Source organism: Diceros bicornis, chromosome 12, assembly GCF_020826845.1.
Source record: "Diceros bicornis minor isolate mBicDic1 chromosome 12, mDicBic1.mat.cur, whole genome shotgun sequence".
Classification (NCBI taxonomy): domain Eukaryota; kingdom Metazoa; phylum Chordata; class Mammalia; order Perissodactyla; family Rhinocerotidae; genus Diceros; species Diceros bicornis.
Window position 1 is genome coordinate 77,090,529 of NC_080751.1, and position 23,281 is coordinate 77,113,809.

The following is a 23,281-nucleotide window of genomic DNA, read 5'->3' on the forward strand; positions in this document are numbered from 1 at the left end:
TCTCGAAGGTGGCTGTTCGCTCCTGGCCGTGATAACCTGGCAGCCTGTGCAGCTGTGGAGACCGTGTGAGCCGTTGCCCACAGTCACAACTGGTCAACAATCTCACAGCACTTCAGATGCCGTAGCTGTTTAGAAACTCACTTGGAATCTTAAAAAAAAGAAAAACAACCCAGCACTCACCGAGTTCTTCCTACAATGGCCTTGGAGTGGTGTTTGTCACTGTGGATTTAAGCCGTTCTCGCTAAGCGCAGCTGAGGTGTCACTGTGTGTGTGTACCTCGATATTCATCAGCTTAAAAATCAGAAATAAAAAAGAATAACCTACCCCTCACAAGGTGCACGTTGTTTACATGGGACATCCCAAAGCCTCCACTCAGTTTGAAGGCAAGAAGCCCGTATGCTGCCGTCTGGAAAGCACAAGACCAGCTAAAGCCACTCCTCCCTCCACGCAGTGCTCAGGCGGTGCAGGCGGGGGTGGGCCCAGGGAGGCTGCCACCGTGAGCTGTCGGCATATCATGAACTAGGGAGCTGAAAACTTGGTTGTCGGGCATCAGAAAAAAAAGATAAATTGGATTTCATCAAAATTAAACACTTTTGTGCATTAAAGTACATTTTCAAGAGAATGAAAAGACAACCTTCAGAATGGAAGAAAATATTTGCAAATTGTATATCTGATAAGGGTTTAATATCCAGAATTTACAGAGAACTCCTAAAAGTCAATAACAGAAAGACAAACAATCCACTTAAAAAAACGGGCAAAAGACTTGAATTGACATTTCTGCAAAGAACATCAACTCAACATCATTCATCATTGGGGAAATGCAAATAAAAACCACAACGAGATACTACCTCACAACTACAAGGATGGCTATAATTTAAAAAAAAAAGGAAAACAACAAATGTGGGTGAGGAGGTGTGTATGAGGCTGGAAACTCATACATCACTGGTGGGAACGTAAACAGTGCAGCTGCAGTGGAAACCACTCTAACAGCTCCTCAGAAAGTTAAACATAGAGTTGCTTTATGACCCAGCAATTCCACTCCTAGGTATATACCCAAAATAACTGAGAAAAGGACTCCAACAGATACTTGTATGCCAATGTTCATTGCAGCATTATTCACGATAGCCCAAAGGTGAAACAACCCAAGTGCCCATCAACAGATGAATGAATAAATAAAACATGGGACATCCACACCATGGAACATTATTCAGCCAAAAAAAGAATGAAGTTCTGTTAAATGTTCCAACTTGGAACCTTAGAAACATGCTAAAGGAAAGAAGCCAGACACAAAAGGCCATATATTGCATGAATCCACTTACATGTGGTACCTGGAATAGGCAAATTCACAGAGATGGAAAGTAGATGGTGGGTGCCAGGGGCTGCGAGAGGGGAAACGGGGAGTTAGTGTTTAACGGGGATAGAGTTTCAGTTTGGGAAGATGAAAAGGTTATGGAAATGAATGGTAGTGATGGTTGCACAACAATGTGAATGCACCTAATACTACTGAACTGTACACTTAAAAATAGTTAAAATGGAAAATTTTATGCTATATATATTTACTACAATTTGAAAAAATGAAAAAGAAACACATGGCTGTCATCTCTGAGGCCAGCCAGGCTGTGCACATCCTTTCTTCCATCACATAGAAGCTGAGCGACAGTGGGCATTGCATTTAGCTCCCTGGGCCTCCGTTTCCCCATCTGTACAGGTTCTTCCTCAGAGAAAGTGCAGGGGAGAAATGGAATCTGCCTGACGCCAGCTGGCACAACAAAATGCCTTACGTTTTTGTTAAAAATAAACTTGATTGGTATTATCAAGACTAGCATTTTTCTCTTGTTAAATCTACGTCGAAAGAGGCATATTTTGTGTCTATTTCTTTACCAACATCTTGGAGTTGAAATATTATATTTTAATTACAAAACCAACATTACTCTGATGTCCAAAATATAGGGCCTCACAGAGATGGTCCCTTCAAAATAAAAAAAAATTAGGAAAAGTTACGAGAATATGATTTGGTTTACTGGGTGATATAAACTCTGACTATAATGTAACTGAAGGAAAAATAAAATGAACACACCTCTCTCCAGGGTCTCGAGCAGCCGGCTCACCAGTGGCATTTCTGTCTTACATGATAAATCATTCACCAAGAGGCAGGTCTCCCAGGGCAGCTCTCACTGCACAGACTCGAACTTTTCCCCTCAGAAAACTTTGCAAAATAAAATCACAAGATCCCCAAAGTCAGGACAGTGGGTTACTTAACTGCTCAGACAGAAACTGAGCACATCTGTTATGGTTCCTAAGTGTTCAGTAAATACCAAGTTTGTCTTAAATGTGTGTCTGGGTTTTCTGCAACTCCTCCGGGAAAATGAAATTTACCTGTAGAACTCCAGGCTAGTTTTCAGTTTATCTTAAAAGTGCTGAGTGGTTGAAACTAAGGTGACTAGAGTTTTTCCTCGATTGACTGGCACACAATGACTTTTACTCACCCAACAGGCCGTTATTTGAAAGCATTAACTTTCCTTCCCACCTGTGAATAACCAAGACTGGTGGCCAGAGAGGAAGATGAACCACGCCTTCCGAAGAGGCCCGTCTTGGTGCCTCTCTCCTGGGCCAACAACATTAAGGGGTTCCGAAGCCCCATGACACCTGAGAGCTTAGGCCCACGTGTCTGTCTTAAGCAGCTCTGGGGCAGCTCTGATGCTCAGGGAACCAGTAGGCGCATTCAGGAAGCCCACTCTATCAAGTCTCCTTGAAAAGAATGTACACATTAATAGTTTCAAGGCACCGTTAATGCAGGAAACAGTCATTGAATCTACCACATGGAAAGCCCTAGGCTGGTGCAGGGGAGAATGCACAATGGAAGTCAGGATTCTCTACGCTAGGAACTCACTTCTGGTGTTGTTATTGTGATATAGAAGTGGGAGACACACAATTACACAACATCTCTAAGAAAAGGGAGGTCACCATGACAGAACTACCACCGAGAAGACTCTAATCTAACTGAAGGCATTTAAGAAATAGTCGCTTAGCTTCTCTGTGGTCTGGGACCCTCTGTCCGTGGCTTTTGTTGCACCTGCTGTGCAGTATTATGGAAGGCTGTGTGTTTTTATCTCTTTCTCTAATCCCTAATTCATCCCACATCCCAATGTAACAGAGAGACCTGTGCTCTAGCAGAGAGACCCATGGACACGGCAAATTTCGATGAATGTTTTCCAAACGAAGGTCAAAACGAAGGCTACAGCTTCCAGGAAGAAAAGATGAGGAAATTAAAGGCAGCGTCGGGGTGGCTGGGTGGGGACCAGGCTGGGTTACGTTGGTCTTACATGTGGTGCCAGGCAGGACAGGACCCGTGCACCTTCCTGGTAGCGGTGCCGAGAAATGAGCATTTTACTGACGGCACAAGGCAGACGTGGAAGTCACTGAGCCAGCTGGCTATGTTCTATTTGCTAGACTCGTCATGTTCTTTCTCCTCAAAATGAGAAAATGATGACTTCACAGCCAGAGAGATTCTAGGCCGAGCGAGAGCACCAAATGCTATTAGTTGAGCTGCTGGCAGCCGCACAGTGGAATGCTGAGAGCGTTTCAGGCTGAGTCACCCAAAACCTGCGCCCCAGCGAGTGTCTAGACCTGGAATTCCAATGTGTGCACTGCCCAAACTTGCTAACCCCACAGGGCTTCTGTTCAAGCCACTGTTCGAGGTCACCAGGCAAGGAACAAAGAAGTCCATGGGTGAGTGGTCACTGCTGCAAGTTGTTCCCAGAAATCGCTTCTTATACTCTCCACCCCCCAAATGGCTGCAAAGTCATTAAGACCAAGCCAACTGATTCAGTTCAAGAACAACAATTCTCTATTTCTCCAGATCCCCTCCCGCCCCCACACAGCTGGAGCCTGGTTTCTGCATTTGGGGTTTGAGTCTCTAACACGGGCTAAACTGCGGACTGGGCCGCTTTGTGCCGGTGCGCGTGGATCTGGCTCGAGAGAGTGAAGGTCAAGTTTTCAGGAATCTCGCCAGCCAGTTGATGTTGTACCGGCAGCTGAGAATAAGCCATGGTGGGAATATGTTTACCACGTTAATACACAAATGCTACGAGTCAGGGCTGCACCCCCAGCCCCCAGGCTGTTACCCACTCATCAGCCTCCACTGCGTTCAGAGTCTGTTGACAGTTTCACCTGTCTCCACCAGGGAGGGAAACTGTCGTTGTGCCTTTACTTCTGCTGCTTTCTGTTTTGACCAGATCCACTGAACTTAGAGCAAAGCAGATGCTGCTCTTGGCCGTGCAAGCATACTCTCCACCTGTTGCAGAAGGGTTCTCTCCTGGGCCCCAACGCTTTGCTTTTCCCTGGCCTAAGGCGAGTCCACCACTGAGAACTTCTAGGAGGATTTCCAAGAGTGACCTCTACACCGCTTGCCCCCTACTGCACGGGGAGTTTATTTACAAAGCAGAGAGAAGAAGGGGCCCATTGAGGCACCAGTGACCTCGCAGACCTGCCAACGCCTCAGTGCTTCTCTGAGAGCTGGGCCACCACGCCAGAGGCCTGCCACCACGAGCTGTGTGACGGTAGGTACATTACGTATCATCTCTATCCTCAATTCTTCATCTTTGAAATGTCAGTGATTGAACGGTAAGGCGCCTGTTACTTGCCACTGCTCAGAGATTCAGTTCAACTATATCTTCTGTTAGTGTGAATATTGTGGATCTGTAGACAGGGTCACGATGGACTCAAAACCAAACCAAAGATGTCACTGAGACACCAGCAGCAAAAGCAGCTACCTAATTTCTGGAATGGACCCACTTACCAGCTGCGGCATAAGCTCATAAAACAAAAATGAAAGAAAGAAGAGAAGAGAAAAGAAAAAAGCAAAGAAATGAAAGCTTTGTTTTTGTTCTAGCCTCCTAGAGAACAGACCAAAAGTAACTGCAGAGACACATTTGGGACGGCGCTGCACTTCACGTGTCCCTTACCGCTTCCTTGTTTAGCTCTTCCCCTTCACATCCACCTCCAGGAGGACATTTCACTGTCCCCAGCTCGTGTACACGGAGACGCAATGTCCTGTCTCTGACACTGCCCTGGTTGTGCCTCCCTCTCTCCACCGTCTGGCTTCCTGAAATAGCTTTTTCAGCTCCACCAACTCAGTCACATCAATAATGAATGCCGTGGGTGTCGGTGTCAATATTCTTTGCTGAGAAAGCGCAGCAGGCAAGCTTCTGTTTCAGAAACAGCAAACTCCTTTACCCGCTCAAGCCCCTAGACAGTCGTAAATATAAACGTGTGTCCATGCTCAGTCTTCATCCGTCCATACCCAACATATCTGGCTGACCCACTGATGGCTCAGGAATAATTTTCAGTGGAGTTGATCCTCACAGACCATTAGAGAGTGAAAAATACGTGCCACTGCTTCTCCAGAGACATAATTATTCTTCATTACACTGCACTGCCATCAACGGCCAATGCCTGTTGCATGGATACATACATGGGAACATCAGAAACTTATGTTTGCAACTATATATAGTCATTAAAGTGTTTTATTTTAACGATAATAGGAACAATTTTCTCCTTAGAAACTGATAACATTTTTGTGAGTGTATCTGGCAGTTCTTTTAATACTAATTTGCTCTTTCTTCATTAATTTATTCATTTAAAACACATTTATTAAGTGCTGAAGATAAAAAGCTAAAATAAAGCTGCCCTTTGGTGACCTGGCCTAGAGGCAGAAATGAAATCATGAGGAACCACGTAAAACACAAACAGCGCACGTAAGAGCGAGCTGGGGGAAAATGCAGGCGGAATCGGGAAGGGCACCATCTGCCCCTCGGCACGCTCCAAGTGTAGTCCTTGTAGTCTCACTGGAGTTCACCTAAGTAACACCTAGCCAACTAAGCAGGAGAGTAGGGGAGTAAATCCTTCACTTAGTAAAGCTAGTTTATGCTACTCTTTTTATTTTTTAGGAGAAACAGGTAAAAAGAGGAAAAACAAATGCTTTCTTTAAAAAATACCAACCCCCAAATCTTCAGCCATTGGAACTATTTTGGAGTCGGCCTAAATTCCTGAACCGTCTGCCACATTTATGAACAGTGGGTGGCAAGAATGCATGTTCCACTCTCTGCTCCCAAAGCCCCAGAAGCCTCCCTCAGATCCCAGGAGAAACTCAGGAATTGTCATCATGTACTAATTACAGGGCAGGGCTCTGGTTAAATACCCCAGAAAGATTTTCAATAAATATTAAAAGAAAAGTCGTTCCCTGGTTATCACTCATTTAACTAGAAAATTCAACTAATGTAGTTTTCTCTGAAACTCTTGGATAATTGACGTATTGAGACAATAAAATGTTCTTGATTACTAAAAGAACATATTGCTCACTCCTAATATTTGTGATAGCTTTGATTCCCAGTTAGGAATTCACTCTGGAGGGCTCTTTGATTAAGTGGAGCATCAACCCCAAGGATTCTCAGGGATCTGGATTCCCCACTCACCATTTCCCAACTTTTTCTCTGTCTCATAAGCTGTAATAAATGCAGAACTTTAGCTTAGAGGTAGTTTCTTAAAACACTCGCTGCGATTCATGGACTGTTTATTGAGGCTCTCTGAAGCGTGTTTTCTAATCTGTGGGGTAACTGGCAAATTACTTTTATCTTCATTTGCCTTCTCACAGGCACAGACCCCCGCAAAGCCCTGGGAGGTGCCCGGGCGTTGGCCCACCTGGTCCTTATTTTACCTGCACTTAGCTAAGACCTCCGTCTCTCTGCCCGACATCCCTCCATCCCATGCCCCCTAGGGGAGCACAAGGAGGCTGTCGGCAGTTCTGGAACCTGGTGAAGGCGAGGAGAGGTGGAGGTGTACTTAGTTTGGGTTTGCTGGGATGTATTTATGTGTCTCACACTCATTTCTGAGGGTACTTAGGTTACTGTATTTGCAATTTTGTATTTTTTTCCATAAAATAGATCCCTGCAAACTGGTTGAGCTTCGAGCCCTGCAAATGCTGTGCCCAACCCTGTGGCTCTACAGCTTTCCAGGGCTCTCTCTCTTTTCCATCAACTGAAAGGGGAAACACGAACTCTGAACAAAGTGCCATGAAGAAACTGAGTCTGTTTCAAAACACATGCCTCCAACTTAACACAATGTACTCAAAACTGTCTGGTTTAGGGTATCAGTGCTTCTACTCCTTTCATTAACACAGATTACCAAAAGTTGACTGAACGATAAAAAATAAAAATAAAAATCTTCAAATCCAATGAAACAGGTATCGCCTGTCAAAAGGATATTCAGATATCACGTAAGCAGTGGGACATGACCCGGGACAAGAGGCGCTCTGGCGGGAGCCACTGGAAGACTGCAGGCATAAAGGTCTCAGGATGCTGTGGAGAACTCATTTTCCAAAGGCCTCCCAAGCTCTCCCACACCACGCAGTGGGTTCAGAAGTTTACAGGACTTAAGCACGAAAGAGGAGACAGCACACCTCCCACGCCAGAGCCCTCCTAGGTAAGTAGATAAACAAATAAACCAGAAGAAGAGGAAGGACAGGCCAATGTTACCCACGGCGGCCATACCAACGCAAATAAAATACCAAATACACAGTTAAAATTGTTTCAAGTCTCTCTCTCCCTCCCTGTCTCAGGATTCCTACTTTGCTGACGCTAACGTCCCCCGGACTCCGTCCAGGGAGCGTGGTTGGTGGCTGGCTCTCCATCACAGCCCAGTGTCCCGAGTCTGTGCTACAACTGCTGTCTCATCGGCTGCCCCGTCCTATACCTCATGACCCAACAGCCTTGATAGTGTTAACATTCAGATCGTGATTTTATCCATTCCCAAAATATAAGAATGTCAAGCAATTCTGACAATTTCACTTAAAAGGTAGTTATGGAACATTATTTCATTAAACTAAAAGAAGAGATATTAAAAATTCATGCAAAACATTCAGATGTAACAATCTCACATGTGATGTGTCCCTCTGATTAATTTTATCAGAAGACAATGTATGCAAAATGTTGACAATCTGTTTCCAAACAATGTGTTCATGGGTCTCCCATTTCTGTATTTTCTTTCTTTTTCTTTGGTGTACTGAAATTATCCTTTAGTTTGTCTTTAGTTTACATTAAAATTGGGATGTTGACAATATACCTATACATAAAATATGGGAAAGAGCAGTACTTGTTGACAGTAGAATGACAGCTCAGTGCAAGGAATCTGTATGTTGTGTCTAAGATCCTTTCAATTAACAGAGTAGTTTTTTCTTGCTCTCGTAGGCAATTTATCACACACCCAACGCAGTTTGTAAAACTCTTCCTTTAGATTTTGGCTTCTTGTACATTTTTAAATATTGATTTCCTGCTAATATTTACTAAGAAACTTGTGATTTTTAGTAGAATCAAATAACGTGTTTCAATGGCTATGATTTCGGGATATAAAAGTCTCTAAGAGGAGGCATCATACAGGCTCTCTGCCGTGCTGGCTGTGCAATTTCGAGGAGGGTCCACACTTGAGGATTGACTTGTTTGTTTCCCTCGTGTAGTGTGAAATGGAATTTTCATTTAGGTTTTATATTATGTGTGGTTGGGTGGCAGGGTAAACTACATTCCTACCTTCATCTCGATTTGTTTGGTGTCTAGATTCTGAAAGAGCAGTTTTACTCGAGTTTTTCCATCATCTGAAGATCCTTTAAGCTGAGAGAATTTAAATCTCCAGAGCACATTCTGTAAAGGAATGAAATTAATTAGTGATTTAGAAACAAGAGTTCACTTATTTAATTAACATACATTAATATATTAAATAACCTATTTAAATGCAGACATTTGCTTAATTATCTACACTGAGCATGTGATGATTTGTCAGAATCTCTACCTTCTTCTCATTGTTCATTCCACGGGAACTCAGCTCCTCACACCACCCAGCTTTCTTTCTGCCACTCCAGTCAGCCTGAAGTTGCACCTGCCAGGAGAGCTCACCAGCATCCAGGTCTTCTCTCCCCATTCCCACTCTACCCTTATCCACCCTCCTGGTTTTCTCATGGGTTTTCCTGTACACAGTCTAAAAGCATCACAAGATCATTACTCCTTTTTCTGCTTGTAAAACTTTAAAAAATCCACTACAAGGTCCACTTCTTGCTACAGTATATGAGACACAGTCTAGAGTCCAGATAAAATGAAAACCTTTAATCCCGTTTGACACGTCCCCATCTGAGGCTATGTTCAAATCACTTAACATTAGTTTCTCCTGAAACAAGTTGAAAAATGTAGATAATATTACCTCTTCATACTAGTGCAAAAATTACTTAATGTTTGCTAAGGTACTTGAAAGATGAAATGTACTCTATGAATAAAGACTCTAACTCTTTAATAAAACAGAAGGCTGCAGCAAATAAAAATGTAATGGCTATCTTTTATAAAAGATAGTCTTTAATTATAGGCACTTCATTTTTTAGCAAGCTATAGATTTAGTTTCTATTAAAAGCATTTATTTTGAAATAATGAACATATTTTTCTCTAGGTATCAAACAAGCAAAGAGTTTGGGGAGAAAGGGAGAGTTTCAAAGGCACTTTTACCCCATCTGCCCCTTGATCTGTTTATTCACCACCCACACTGACTTCCAGTTCTTGGCCATGGCTTTCTTTTATATAGAATCTTGCAGCTGAACACAGTCTCTGCATTTCATGGCAAAGTGTCAATGTTCCTTCTGGATTTTGAGAGACGTGGAGTGATGTAGGGTCTTAGGGAACAATTACCCCAGCTCTCTCGTTCTCACGATGAGGAAGCTGAGTCTATGCCTCCCACTAGGACAGGGCCAGGAGCCCTGAGTCCAGGCATTAGGGCCCTTTCAGATTAGAATTAGTAGAGTCTGTCCAGAATGAGAATATTCAGAATGGTGTAGGTTCCAGAAGTGTCACTGGGCCACTGGAATAAGCCAAAAAAACCACCACCAACAGCACAACTGGAAGATCTGTGAAGGGTGATGGGAACTGGCGCTGGGGCAGCCCCTCTCGCTCTGTAGGCCCCTGCACAGGGCCCTTCCCGGAGCTCCTCCTGTCTCCACACAGCCCCGGACGCCCAGGGCATCACTCAGCCCCTCTGGGGACTGGGGAAGACGGCTGTGATTTTAGCCTCCAAAATTTAGTTAAAACAGCCCCCATCTCACCTGCCTTTAAAGGTGCCCACTCCTAGCTTCCATGTGAGGAACCTGCAGTCACCTGAACGTGTCATCAGCAGAAACCGAGAAATCTTGGATATCATGGTTTTGCCTAATTCCTCATAAAATGATCAAGACCCAAACGGCTCTGTGAACAGCAATCACCCAGTCTTTGGTTCAAATTTGATTATGAAAAAGAGCTCAATAGTGGTAAAAGTCTAGGAATTACCTAAATAATTAACATTTACATAGCGCTATAAACAGCTGTTAAAGTATTATATACAAAAAAACGTGTAAAAATACCTGTGCGAAAACTCCCTTATTGCTTAAAGAATTCAAAATGGTCCTCACAACTAAGTGCTTCAGGTATATCATTATTCTCTTTTGGGTACATTATTTTTATACTGAAACCATCCTAAGTGAGGGCTGGTTTGAGGAAAATGCTGCCTCAAGACACACACACACAGTTCGCTGGCTTGAAGCCATGTGCTAATTTTATAACACAGCCCTTGCTCTGGGTGAAGTAAGTCAAGTCCTTTCATCAGCTTCTCAAGAGCACACGTTGCCATGAAGTACCGGGATTCAGTGCAAACAGTCCGGCACGTGCTGGGCAGGGACGGGCAGCAGGTGTGGTCCCTGCGCTTGTGCGTGGCCGTGGCCGTGGCCAACAGACTGCAGTGCAGCAGCGTGTCCTCCGCAGCCCGAACTTTCCAGATCATCAGCGGCGGCCTCTGGGAACTCCTTCTGAACTCTTCTTTCATGTACCTAAAACGGTAATTTTTCTAAAAAGAAAGAGTTTGCTACTTCCATCACGTATGACATTTCTGCACGTTTTATCTAGAAGTGGTTCTGGGTGATAGTTTAGTTTCCGGACGCCGGGCTCTCCTGCAAGACGTGACTGGACTTGCGAGGTCAGAATTCGGCCTTCTTCCACTCACGCGGCTCCAGAGACGCGTCTCTGCCGACCCTGATCCTAATAGCGGCCGGACGACCAACAACCCGGGACGCACGTAGGGGCCGAACCCCCACCCGCCGTCCAAAGGCTGGAGGGAATCCCGATTGTCGGGTCTCAATCTCCGAGGACAGAAACATTCTCCCACGGTTTTACTAATTAAAAACAGTTTTATAGTTAAGTGTATGTTATAGGAAACGTTAATGTTTATTTTTATGATTTCGGGTTGTTAATGATGATGAATCACTGTTCACTTCCTTTGTAGCAAATTTGAATTATTAAAATATTGACACTGGAAAGTATATTTTACTCTCTCATTGTAATAGCTCAACTAGCATTACCAGAAGACGTGAGGATAAAAGGATGAAGTGCCTTGTGGTGTCAGAGCGAAATTCATTTTTGGTATTTTCTTGAACAGCGATGAAGAAACTTTCTTCTCCTTCCCAGTCAGGCCAAAGCCAGATTTTCATTTCTTCTCCCACAAGAAAGTTAATTCCTTTTCAGTTTTTCTTCTTCTTCTTCTTTTTTTTTTGTGAGGAAGATCAGCCCTGAGCTAACATCTGCCAATCCTTCTCTTTTTGCTGAGGAAGACTGGCCCTGAGCTAACATCTGTGCCCATCTTCCTCCATTTTATATGGGACCCCCGCCACAGCATACCTTGATAAGCAGTGCGTCGGTGCGCGCCCGGGATCCAAACCTATGAACCCCTGGCTGCCAAAGCCGAAAGGCAGCACTTAACCACTACGTCACCGGGCCAGCCCCACTTTTTCTTCTTTTTCAAAAACTGATCTCTCTGTTCTTCCACATCAGTCACACCTCGGCCCCAGAAGATAGTCGGGCTTCAGCCTGAAGAACAGGCTCCTTGGGACTCAGGCCCAGAACACTTTTATGAGCATCTCCACCGATCACCCCGAACACAGAAGCATCGTTTTTTTGCTATGTGTGGGGAACATCCAGATGGTAAAACGGAAATTTGAAATGTAAGTTAACAGACAGAGACAAGGCCAGCTTTTCAATACGCCCCCAGGTAATGAGTAAATATGGAGAAAGTTCACTTTGGTTCTAGATCTCAAACAACTCTGGATTACACGAATGTGGGCTGCGTGCAGAGTCTGTGACTTGGGGAGGAGGGCTGTGGGGGCGGGGCCCCGCGGGGGCGGGGGTGGGGCGCGGTGGGGAGCTCTGCAGGGGCCTGGGCGCAGACTGGGGTCTCCTTTGAGGCTCTCGCGGCTTCCCCACTTGCGTTGCTCCTCTGTCGTCTACACTGTTTTCTCATTCTTGTTGCTGTTGTCCCCTGCTTCTGCTTCCTTACAACAGAAATAGGGCATCAGTTAGTGCTAAACCAGACAGAGCAAGAAAAAAGAGGCGAATATAATCATCTTGACGCCCAACTTGCCTTAATGCAAGTTTGGGAATGGGCAGTGACATGCTTCTGTCTGGGCAGAGGCCCCTCTCATTTCCAGAGTGAAGGTGGAGGGTGGGGGCAGCCAGGCTGGAGTTCTAGTTTATTCTAGTTTAAATACTTTTTTTAAAGTGTCTAGAAATTTAAAAATATCAGATAATGGTCTTCCCATTTATTTTGTAAGTGCAGAAAAATTTCCGTGGCCAAACATATTTCTTTACCCATGTCATTTCGGATCTTCTCAGCTTAACTGCTCTTTATCAGTGTTGAAAAAGGAGAGCTGAGGGCGAATGGATTCGTGCTGGGAAATAACTGCTCTCCCCCTCCCTGGCAAGTATAGAGTTGAGGAATTAGGAGATTTGACCACACCTGTGCTTCTGAGGTGGCTGTCTGTGCACATGTCCAGCATTAAAATTTGGGCTGCTTTCAAAATTTAGAGTCCCTTTTCTCACAAGCATTTGGTTACTAAGTATTGCTGCCATGTTGTGGGTCTAGTTTTGACCCAGAAATAATACACAAATAGTCTGACCTAACAGGCTAATACAGTAGAGAAGTGCTAACTATCTTGTGAATAATAAGTGTGGTAAATTGCAATCTAAATATTTCTGGGCCAAAAAATCTACTTAGTTTTTCATAATGACTTATGTAAAGGGCATATGAAGAAAACATCATTTTCATAATTATTCATAATTATTTCATAATTAATTATTTTCATAATTATTTCATATCCATCTAGAAATAATCAAAAACCTATTTACACTGAACTTACAAGTGTCATCTTGAAATTATAAATAGTTTATAGATTTGCAACCCATTGGTATATTCTTCACAGTTAATCTGGAAAAGCTTTGCTTTTGAAAATTAATTCGAATATTGTAAATTCTAAAATAAAGTTTTAAGGAATACAAGAAACAAGCCCCTGGAACAGTTTTCTTTTTATACTGTCATATTTTGTTTTCATTTTCAGCTACTGTCTGAATACAAAATAAACACATAAGTATTAGGCCAGAACTTTTTGAAATAAAGAAGTAACCACATAAAAAATGTGAAGTCAGGCGTTCACCTCCAACGGGAAACAGGCGAGGAGAAGGTCCCGGTGTCTGAACCTGAGGTTCAGAGGAGCAAAAAGACGGCTTAACTGAGACTTTATGAAAACTTGACTTAAAGAGAGCAGACTGACACTGAGTGGGTGAAAGACTCAGCGGAGGAAGGTAAGAAGGTCTCCCTGAAAGGCGGAGGTGCTAAGAGGCTGAAAGCTCGGCCGGAGCAGGTTCCAGGGGAGGCTCAGCCCGTCTCCAGCCTCTGTGCCAGGCCCTCCTCTCCCACCACGCAGGACCCCAGGTCCCGCCAGAGGAGCCTGCAGGCTTGTTCTAACACAGTCGGGGGCGTGCTGGCTGAGCAACAGCCCCTTCGTTCAGCAGAGCGAGGTGGGTAAGGGCCACAGATAAATACATTTTAATTACAAGGGCTTAGTTTAGTTGTACAGTTCCGTTACAGGGGCATTTAAAACATTACAGCTTCACCCTGAAGGGTTCACAGCCCAGCTTTGCACAGCATTAAGAACGTATCATAGCCATTTAAAATTTCACTTGATCAGTTTTAGGGCTAACCAGGAAAGTGTGCTGAACACAATGGTGGGAAGCCCCTCTTCAGGCCCTGAGCACAAACCGGCCTGACCGTGTGGAAAAAGTACAGCAGGGAGACGGAGAGGGTGTGTCAACAAGGAAGCAGTGTCCTAAAGAGAGAAAGGCCTGGAGCAGCCCAGGAAGAAAGGAGATTCCCTGGATGGATTAAAGTAAGAAGATGTTGTTGGGGTGAGTATGTGGGCATCCTAAATCACCAACTTCTGCTCCCATCTCTGCTCCCCAGAGAGCCCCGGTCGCTCTGGGGGAACCAGGCCCCTCAGTCCAGATCAAACCACACGTGTGAAGGCTTGAGCCTGGGCGGGATGTTAGAGAGGTTGTGTCTTGTCGTTTGCTCCGTCTGAGTTGGCTCTTCCGATAGCACCCTCAGGAACACCAGCCTGGGGAACCAACTTCCTTTCACTCTGATGTCCATAGCTGGGGGCACTGCGGGGGTCCCCTGAAGGGATAGTGCCAGGCACTCCCTCTTACAATGCCTCGCAATCACTAACACTCCCCCTGGCCTGGCCTGGCCAGTGAAAGAGGTGGGTGGGTACAGTATGGCCCCAAGAGAGCAAAAGAACATGCTGTGGGACCCACAGGAAGATAGTGAGATGTCAGCTTGCCCGGTGCTTGGCCTGTGTACACTAGGAACCAGACCTGCCGGTTGGGAATGAACCACCCACAGGGCGCTGACACAGGGTAAGTGTCCTGGTGAGCATCTTGCTCCTCAGATAGAGAGCCCGTGGGCTCCCTCTAGGGCGGCCTTGTCCCCAGCCCTTCAGACAAGGCTGCCACGTGCAGCCAGAGAAGGGAACACCGGACCCCCGGGCGGTAGTTAGGAGGGTGGTGAAAAACTGCTTTTCAGGTGAAATTTGGAGAGTCTCCGTTTAGATTTCCTGAAGCACAGGATTACTTGAAACATACGGCAAAAAACAAAAGTGACAAATCAGGCCTGATAGCTAACAAATTGTGCAGGTTTCTTCCTTACTCGAGGACAGCTGCTTTGTTATTTCACTTGTCTCGGAGGTTGCATCTGATAAGATTGTGCAGATCTAGCTTAAGACCAAATAGTACGAACAGCAGGTCAGGGAGCCTGTAGTGGGGGAGCCGAGTGGTGGACCAGGTACAGTGGGCAGACCCCTGCATGGGGACGGGGAGCCGTTTGCCCTCTCTGTGACCTTGATGTTGGACGGAGACTCGAAATCCTTCTTAATATTAAGTATTTATGCAAATAGATCTTATTATCATTCTGAACACTATGTAGACCCCTACTAGAAAAATATCCTAAACCATTTTCCTGGGAGGAAGAAAAATGACAAGGACCACGATGAGTTTCTGGGTCAGAATTCTGTTGAGGATGCTGACTCCTACTTAGACCAGGGTCCCAGCTCCACACTGTCGGCTGTCAAGCTGACAACACTCTTGGTGTGGGGCCATCCTGTGCACTGTAGGATGTTTAACATCATCTCTAATCTCTATCCACTAGATGCCAGTAGAAACTCCCCTCCAAGCCGAGACAATGTCTCCAGGCATTTCCAAATGTTCCTGGGGTGCAAATTCTCCTCCGATGGGAACCACTGCTCTAGAAGAACGGAAAAGAAGTGAGGGCAAACTTCTAAAGAAGAGGGGCACAATTTCACACAGGCTCATGAGCTGGCTGCCATGATTAAATCATTGACGAGAGTATCCAAAGGCTTTAAAACACAGATGTTTGGAAATAAACAGCTGTGAGGAAATGAGCGACAACTTGTAGGAGCTGACATAGGGCTTCATGTGTTCTGTGCTGACCCGCTGCACACGCTGGCTGAGCCATGGTGCGCAGAGCTGCGGGAGGGCAGGTACGGGGGGGTCTGAAGCCCCCGTGCGTGCTGCAGTGACCATAGTAAAGGCAGCATCTATCACACTGATGCTTTCCCATCCGTTCATTCTGAATCAGCAGAGAGTGGATTTTTAAGAATATTATACGACAAAACATTGGCTTGATGTTTGCAAAACATTTTCCCAACGCTTAGCGAACACCCAGGTCTCTTAGAGAGGCTAACGGATGCGGGTCTAGTTCCCCATGGCTCACACGGGTAGTTTAATGCCCAGTAGAACCAAAACCACTGGCAGCTTTGCATTCGTGGGATCAGCACTCGACTTCACCCCCCAGGGACGGTGTTGTTTTACTTGTAACAAAAATGCCCAGGTTTTACTGCAGGCAGGAGTTCACGTTTTTTCTCAGTGTTTACCTTCCCTTGAGCAGGACCTAGGAAACGCACACTGTGCTCCCTCTCCCTCCTCACCCCACGCCCACGCGGACAGTGTTCACAGGCACCAGGAGGTCTGGGTCAACAGTGCCTGGCTCTGGGGCTGGTGGAGATCGTGGGGCCCTGAGCTACCTTACAGTGACTGCTCAGCATCTTACCTTCGTCTTGCTGTCGAAACAGGTGAATCCCACGGCAAAGTCCACTGTGAAGCAGCGCGCTTCTCCCTGCCAGCTGCACGTGTAAGTTTTGGACTAGAAAAAAGTGTTAATTTTGAGAAAACGTTCTTTCATAACGCTGTTTAACATCAATCAGGTAGTGATAGTATTTTCCCCCACGGTCAGAAACTACTTTTCAAAAAGTCATAACATGCAAACCACGTGGAGTGACACTGGAGGCCCCGTCACGGGAAACCCGCAGAAACAGTCCGCACACAGCCACTACTGCCTCGCTTTTGGTCTGTGTGTAGAAGTTGGACAGTCTGTACAGGCATCGCTCTAACTGAAAATAAACACAACAGAGCCCAGCAAATCTCTACTTGGCAAAGTGTTTTTGAAAACAACCAGATTACTAAGTTTTTTGTTTGCTAACTCATTCAAAAAGACCTTCTCTGTCATACGCTCATTTTTTTTCTCTCGTTTAAGTTGCCTGGCGCGATGGAAGGTTAGGGCCGAAAGTGAGTTCCCGGAGCATCTAGAGCCTGCTTTTCCTTGGGAAGCATTCTGAAGAGCAGTTCACCGTAAAACAACCAACGGCAAAAAAGTGGAAGCAGCGACAACACCCAACACCAAGGACGGAGGCCTGGGGCCCCTCCCAGGTGAGAGGCTGCAGTGGCTCCTGCGTCCACCCGCCAGGGCCGGTGTGGGGGCTCTGCTGACACAAGACCTTTTATGGGGAGAAACCAAAGTTGTGAAGCACCTGGGCTCACGGTGCCAATGCTGTTAGGCCTTGGGCACACACACTCATACACACACAGGGGCCAGCTCTCACACAGACACACACACACACACAGCGGCCATTTCTCTCTCTCATACACACACACACACACACAGGGGCCAGCTCTCACACAGACACACACACGCACAGCGGCCATTTCTCTCTGTCATACACACACACACACACACACACAGGGGCCATCTCTCTCTCTCACACACACACACACACACACGCACGCACACACGTAGGCAAAAGCACAGAAGTGCAGAGATTCGAGTCATCTTCCTGTCGGCATTTATTCACTTCTCATTCAGCCCGAGATCTTCCTGGTTCTTGGAACGAGGACTGACTCTGCACTGAAACCTGGACGTCGTGTATTATGAGGTCCATGATCTTACTTAAACCCTCTGTTTTAACTGACTTTCTCTGACGCGTCTTCCGCAGGGGAAGGGGGCTGCCATGTCACCGACAGGTGAGGTGGAAGCCCAGGTTGCTCGCCTGGCCTCTGTGGGTACGGGGTCCCCGTTGCTGCTGGGCCCCACACGTCTCCACTGACAGCACGGGCGACGGTGCAATTCTAACCGTCCACTCCGCTCCTGACACCACCCACGGGGGAGGGGGGGGTTCTCATTCCTGCCGGGCAGGGACCAAAGTCCTGGCCCCCCTCGGCTCTCTGACAGCACTGGTGGGTTTGGGCAGCCACGTCCCAGCCTGGGGGGCTGCAGGTCTAGGCTCCTGCCTGGCTGTGGCTGAGGGGCTCGGGGGCCGTGGTGTTTTCTGTGGTGTTTGCTGGAGCAGAGCAGTCATTGTCTGGAAGCTTTCTGTCTTGCCGGGCTGCCCTTTCCAGTCCTCGGGCTGGAGGGAGCAGCGTTCGTGGGGCTTTTCGGGTCTGCACCCGCCGCTGTTTCCGGGTTGCAGCTTCTTCAGCCCAAGTCTGGGACATGCAGGAAAGAAGGCACGGGCCCTCCACGCTCAGCCCCGAGGGGCCTCGGGCCCCAGGGCCCCTCGCTGGTCAGCCTTCTCTCCACCTTCCAGAGTCTCCTCAGTCGTGCTTAGTGGGAGGGACAGAGAAAGAGCCTTTACTCCACCTTCCAATTAATTAATTTGTTAAAAAAGCTTATTTGCTGAGTTAGTGGCCACTACATGAGACACTAATTTAATAAAACGAACATTTAAAAATTAACTCGGGGCCGGCCCCGTGGCTTAGCTTAACGGTTAAGCGCGCACGCTCCGCTGCTGGCAGCCTGGGTTCAGATCCCAGGCGCACACCGACGCACCGCTTCTCCGGCCATGCTGAGACCACATCCGACATACAGCAACTAGAAGGATGTGCAACTACGACATACAACTATCTACTGGGGCTTTGGGGGAAAAAAACGAGGAGGATTGGCAATAGAGGTTAGCTCAGAGCCGGTCTTCCTTAGCAAAAGAGGAGGATTAGCATGGATGTTAGCTCAGGGCTGATCTTCCTCACAAAAAATAAAAATAAATAAATAAACAAAAATTAACTCAATTGCTATTGTGGGAGATCAAGATTTGGCCACCCTGAAATCTATCTCTTTACCTTGATTTTTTTCTCTGAGGGACATTTGACCTCCCCCACTAACTGCCTAAAGAATTTGACATGGTGGCTCCTTCCTGGAACAGATCTATCATGATGGCTGTAAAGATAATGTAGGATAGAGATTACAATAGGAAAGGCACCAACAAGCCCATCTTATCAGAAGTTCCGTCTCTCTGGCCACATTCTCTGGATGGCCCTGTGAGGAGTTGCCAGATAATCATTCACATTTATAAGGGAAATCTCCATTTGTAAAGGTATCTCCCTCTCTGTTTTGGGAAGAGGGGGGGATGGCCTCATTTCTAAAGCCTTATCAATGTGGAAGGTGAGGCCTTAAATCTGCATAATAACCTTACTCTTGTTTACTGTGCTTTAGTGGTAATCTCCTGTAACTGACTCCCCCCACCCCCAACATCCTCCTTTGTTGTTGACTGAACATGGTATTTAAGAAGAGAATTTCTGCTATTGTGTTGAGATCGCAGTGTCCCTGCTTTCTCCCATGTATACGTGTTATTAAACTTGGTATTATTTTCTCCTGCTAACCTGTCTTGTTAATTATTTGGCCAGCCATAAGAACCTTAAGAAAAAGGGCAGAAGGAGATTCTCCCTCTTCCCCTGACACTATTGAGAGTCCAGCTGGGCATCTCCTGTGGCGCCCGGTGCTGGTCTTGTGATTTAGTTCTTCACTCAGGGCAAACGTGAGCTGGCACCAGCAGAGTGTGACAGAGGCGAGGCTTTCTGTCACCACCCTGGCCCAGAGGCGCAGGCGCAGCGGGGCGGGTGGCACAGTGGGCACAGCCTGTCCCCCGGCGTGGGGTCCCGGCGTGGACAGCTGCTGCTCGGCACTGTGGTGGGCCTGCCTTGTGCCATCATCGCAGTCCCGGGGAGTGCGCAGGGTCCCCGCTGCAGGGAGTTCGTGGGGGGAAAGAGCCCAGAGGCGCCTCGAGCTGCCTGCAGCCCCTACGAGCCTCGCTCACACGGGCCAGGCTGGTTGGGTTGGTTGTGGTGTTTGAAGAAATCGAGGCTGGACTGAGCGTGGAGGGCCGGCTGTGGGTCTAACCTGCCCGGATGGCAGCGTTCCTGGCCCATTTGCTGACGCCCCTGCGCACGGTCAGCTGAATCACGGCCGGGGTCCCAGGCTGCAGCACAGCACCACCCTCCCCTTGGTCTTCGGACACTGTAGAAAGCTAAATGTGCTACGGTGGCGGAAAATCAGGACAATCAAGACTACAACAGCTTCTGATAGACAGTAGATTGTGAACTGAATCAGGCTGAGATAACAAACGGTGTTAAATAGCACATTCAAGTTTACTTTCGACGATGTTAAAAAATTCAGTCTGGTGCTGTTAATATATAAGGCATGGAGATTAGCCTTTTGAGTGTTGTGGGAACATGCACAACATGTTTAAAAGAAGGGCTAGAATTAACAAAAGCACTAAAGAAGGGATATATTGATAAACCCAAGCAAGGAGCACAGAGCTGTTTGGAGAAGCCAGGCGCACACGACATGAGCCCACGGAGAGAGCCATCCTGTGGGAACAAGCAGCTCCGGCTCTGCCTGGGCACTGCGGTGACGGTGAGAACCCGCAGTCCCATCCAGGTGAGATCCGGTGACTCGAGTCCTGGGTGCACATCTGCCAAAGTCCAGGGGCGGGGAGGGCGGGGGGGGTGTGAGTGACATGGGGGGGTGCTGAGTGACGTCCAGGCTGTGCTGAGGGGTTGACTTTCCATTTCTGTCTGGAGGTCGACAAGCCCCGGAGGCCAATGCTTTCTTCCGTCTACGCAGACCGGGTTGTGGAGTGAACGTCGAACAAGAAGTGTCCGAGTGGACTCAGGGGCTTCTGCACAGCACTCAGAGCAGCTGTAACTCAAGGCACACGCCCGGGTCCTGAGGACTTTACACTACAGTCTCCTGGGACCTCAGGAGGCAGGCGCTTTTCTCCTGTTTCACAGTGGGAGGCCAAGTTCTCCGAAGCACAGTGTGCCCCATGGCCCAGGGTCCCAGCTCCTGACTGCTGCACTCGCCACTGCAATGCCACACGAGCTTGTGCAGCCATGTGCCTCCACATTCCTCCTGGGTTGGTCCTGTGGGTTAAGTGTCTCCCCTCTAAAGACATGCTGAAGTCCTAACCCTGGTTCCTGTGAATGTGGCCCTCTTGGAAACAGGGTTTCTGCAAGTGTGACCATTCTAAGATGAGGTGAAATGGGACAAGGGTGGGCCCCAACCCAACAAGACTCGTGTCCTCGTGAGAAGACAGAGCCACAGGGAGGAGAACACCGTGTGACAAGAAGGCAGAGACCAGATGATGCAGCTGCAGCCCAGGAGACACCCAGGATGGCCAGGAGCCACCGGGAGCTGGAAGACGAGAAGCATCCTCCTCCAGAGCCTTCAGAGGGAGCATGGCCCTGCGCACTCCTCATGTCGAACTTCTGGCCTCCAGAAATGAGAGAATCAATTTCTGCTGATTTAAGCCCCCCAGTTTGTGGTGTTTGTTAGGGAGCTCCAGGAAACTAATACAGTACTAGTTTAGCAAGGCCACGAACAGTCCCACAAGCAAGTACTTCAGAGGGATCCGGGAAAGCATCCATGTCGGACTTTTCCACCTATCTGACCCCCGTTCCCTGGTGCGTGCCTCATTAGATAGAAGTGTGTGGAGTGGGGTAGAGAGATGAAAAGGGATTATGGGGGGGAAGGGCAGAGGGAGAGAGACCAGAGGTAAGGGGTGGACAACCAGCCCTGCCTGGTGGCCCAGAGGCACTGGTCGGTGATTAGGCTACACGGCTCCATAATGACTTCCCGTAGTAACTTTTGATTCTGCTTCTCTGCTTTAGAGTGGGTGCTGCTTCAGCCTGTCTTCTATTTACATTTTTATTATTTTAATTGAAAAATTTGTTATAAAGTACATCACACATACTGACGTCTTCACATTGCTGCCCGTTCCCCTTCAGGCCGCATCCTGCACACGGTGCCCTACACAAATATGCCTTAGTGTTACATGTTTCTGAAATTCATATAAACGGAATGAAGACTGTGGTCCTAATCCATACCCTCTTCTGGCAGGGTCTAAGAGTTCTGGTGGCCATTCCTTGTCAACACTTGGTGTTTTCACACGTGTTAATCTTGCCCGTCTAGGAAGTGTAATGGTAGCTCACCGTGACACTAACTTACATTTTCTGCCACCTAACAAAGTGAAGCTCCCCTCTCTCCTTCCCTTCTCTGCTCCGATCCTGAGAGCTCCTGGCCACGTCCCTGTGCCCTAGCGTCTCCAGGTAGAGGCTGGATTGTCTCCTGCTGGAGCTCGGAAGGACAGCTCTCAGAGAAGACGAGGCCCCAGGCGTCTTCCATCTCTGAGATTTTGTTAGTCACATGTGGGTGATGTTTAAATATAGCGCACGCAACAGCTGCATGGCCGCAGCAGGCATTTATCATCGCAGAGATGACCCAGTGCCAGATATCACGAGGCAGAGTAACCGATGCACGTTTTCCCTGGAACATAAATATTTACGTGACTTTATATTTTGCATCGCTCTTCCGGAACCAGCAGCAGCCTGTTCCCTCCACTTGAGTGCAGATGTGTTAGAAAGAGGGGCACCGGGTTGGGTGGACATTGGCTCACGGATCCTTGAGTGGTGGAATCATTTTCTGTTCTTTAAAGTAGAACAGAGCAAGCCAGAGCTCACTGTGCCACTTCCCCTCAGGGAAATATGGAGGAAAACAGGAGAAGCTGCCTTGGATTCCTCCAGAGCTGCTGCTGCTCCAGATCGCCGATCCCCGGGACGTGGCGCTGGCGTGACGGGCAGCGAGGACGTCACCCAGGAACCCCGTGAGGCCACACGCTCTCTCCTGCTACTTGGGGAGCGTCAAATCGTTTCTGTGTCCTGTGACTAGGATGGACACAGAAAGGGCAAAAATGGGCATCTCTCCTTACTCCACGAACACAGTTTACTGTGAGTACAGCAGACTCTTCTAGAAGCCAGGCTTTGTGTTAATAGTGGAACTCCATGAAGACCACGATTTTCTTAGAAATGTGATGCCTCCAAATCTTGTGCTCAGAAGCATGCATTGTGCTGTCTTTCCTCGGAAGAGGGGCTCCCACAAACAGCAATGCGCAGAGAAGGTCATTTGGGGTAGAAAATCGAGAAATTGCAAAATGCAGGTGATTCAGGAACCTCTCGACTTTCCGTGAGACAGGAAAGGCGGGTCCAGTGTGGGTGGGGCTGCGGTCGCCTCCTTGTGCTGCTGTGGACAGTGAGCTCCTTTCTCCAGCTTTGCCAGTACAGGGAGGGAAGGTTCCTCCGATTTGTGAAACACTTGTGAGAGGCGGCCTAGCAGAGCGGTCACTGCCCAGGAGCTGCTGCCTGGGTCTTCCCTGCACACCTATGAGCAGGGTAACCCAGGGATGTTACCTAACCCTCCACTCCTCACTTTGTCACCTGAA

The 23,281-nt window shown here is 47.4% G+C and overlaps 1 protein-coding gene across 6 annotated transcripts in view; it reads right to left on the reverse strand.

The window, feature by feature from the left end:
- The window catches only part of SNTG2 (syntrophin gamma 2), a 303,678-nt gene that overhangs the window by 17,040 nt on the left and 263,357 nt on the right, over positions 1-23,281 (reverse strand). For 4 of the 6 annotated variants that reach the window (XM_058551873.1, XM_058551872.1, XM_058551874.1 and 1 more), the window contains 2 exons: positions 16,507-16,599; positions 8,580-8,690 (listed from right to left, as the gene is read on the reverse strand). In XM_058551873.1, coding sequence (XP_058407856.1) covers positions 8,580-8,690; positions 16,507-16,599 — 204 coding nt within the window. Of the gene's footprint in view, positions 1-5,231; positions 5,455-8,579; positions 8,691-16,506; positions 16,600-23,281 lie in introns of those variants that run through there. The other 2 variants (XM_058551876.1, XM_058551875.1) reach the window with 2 other exon arrangements.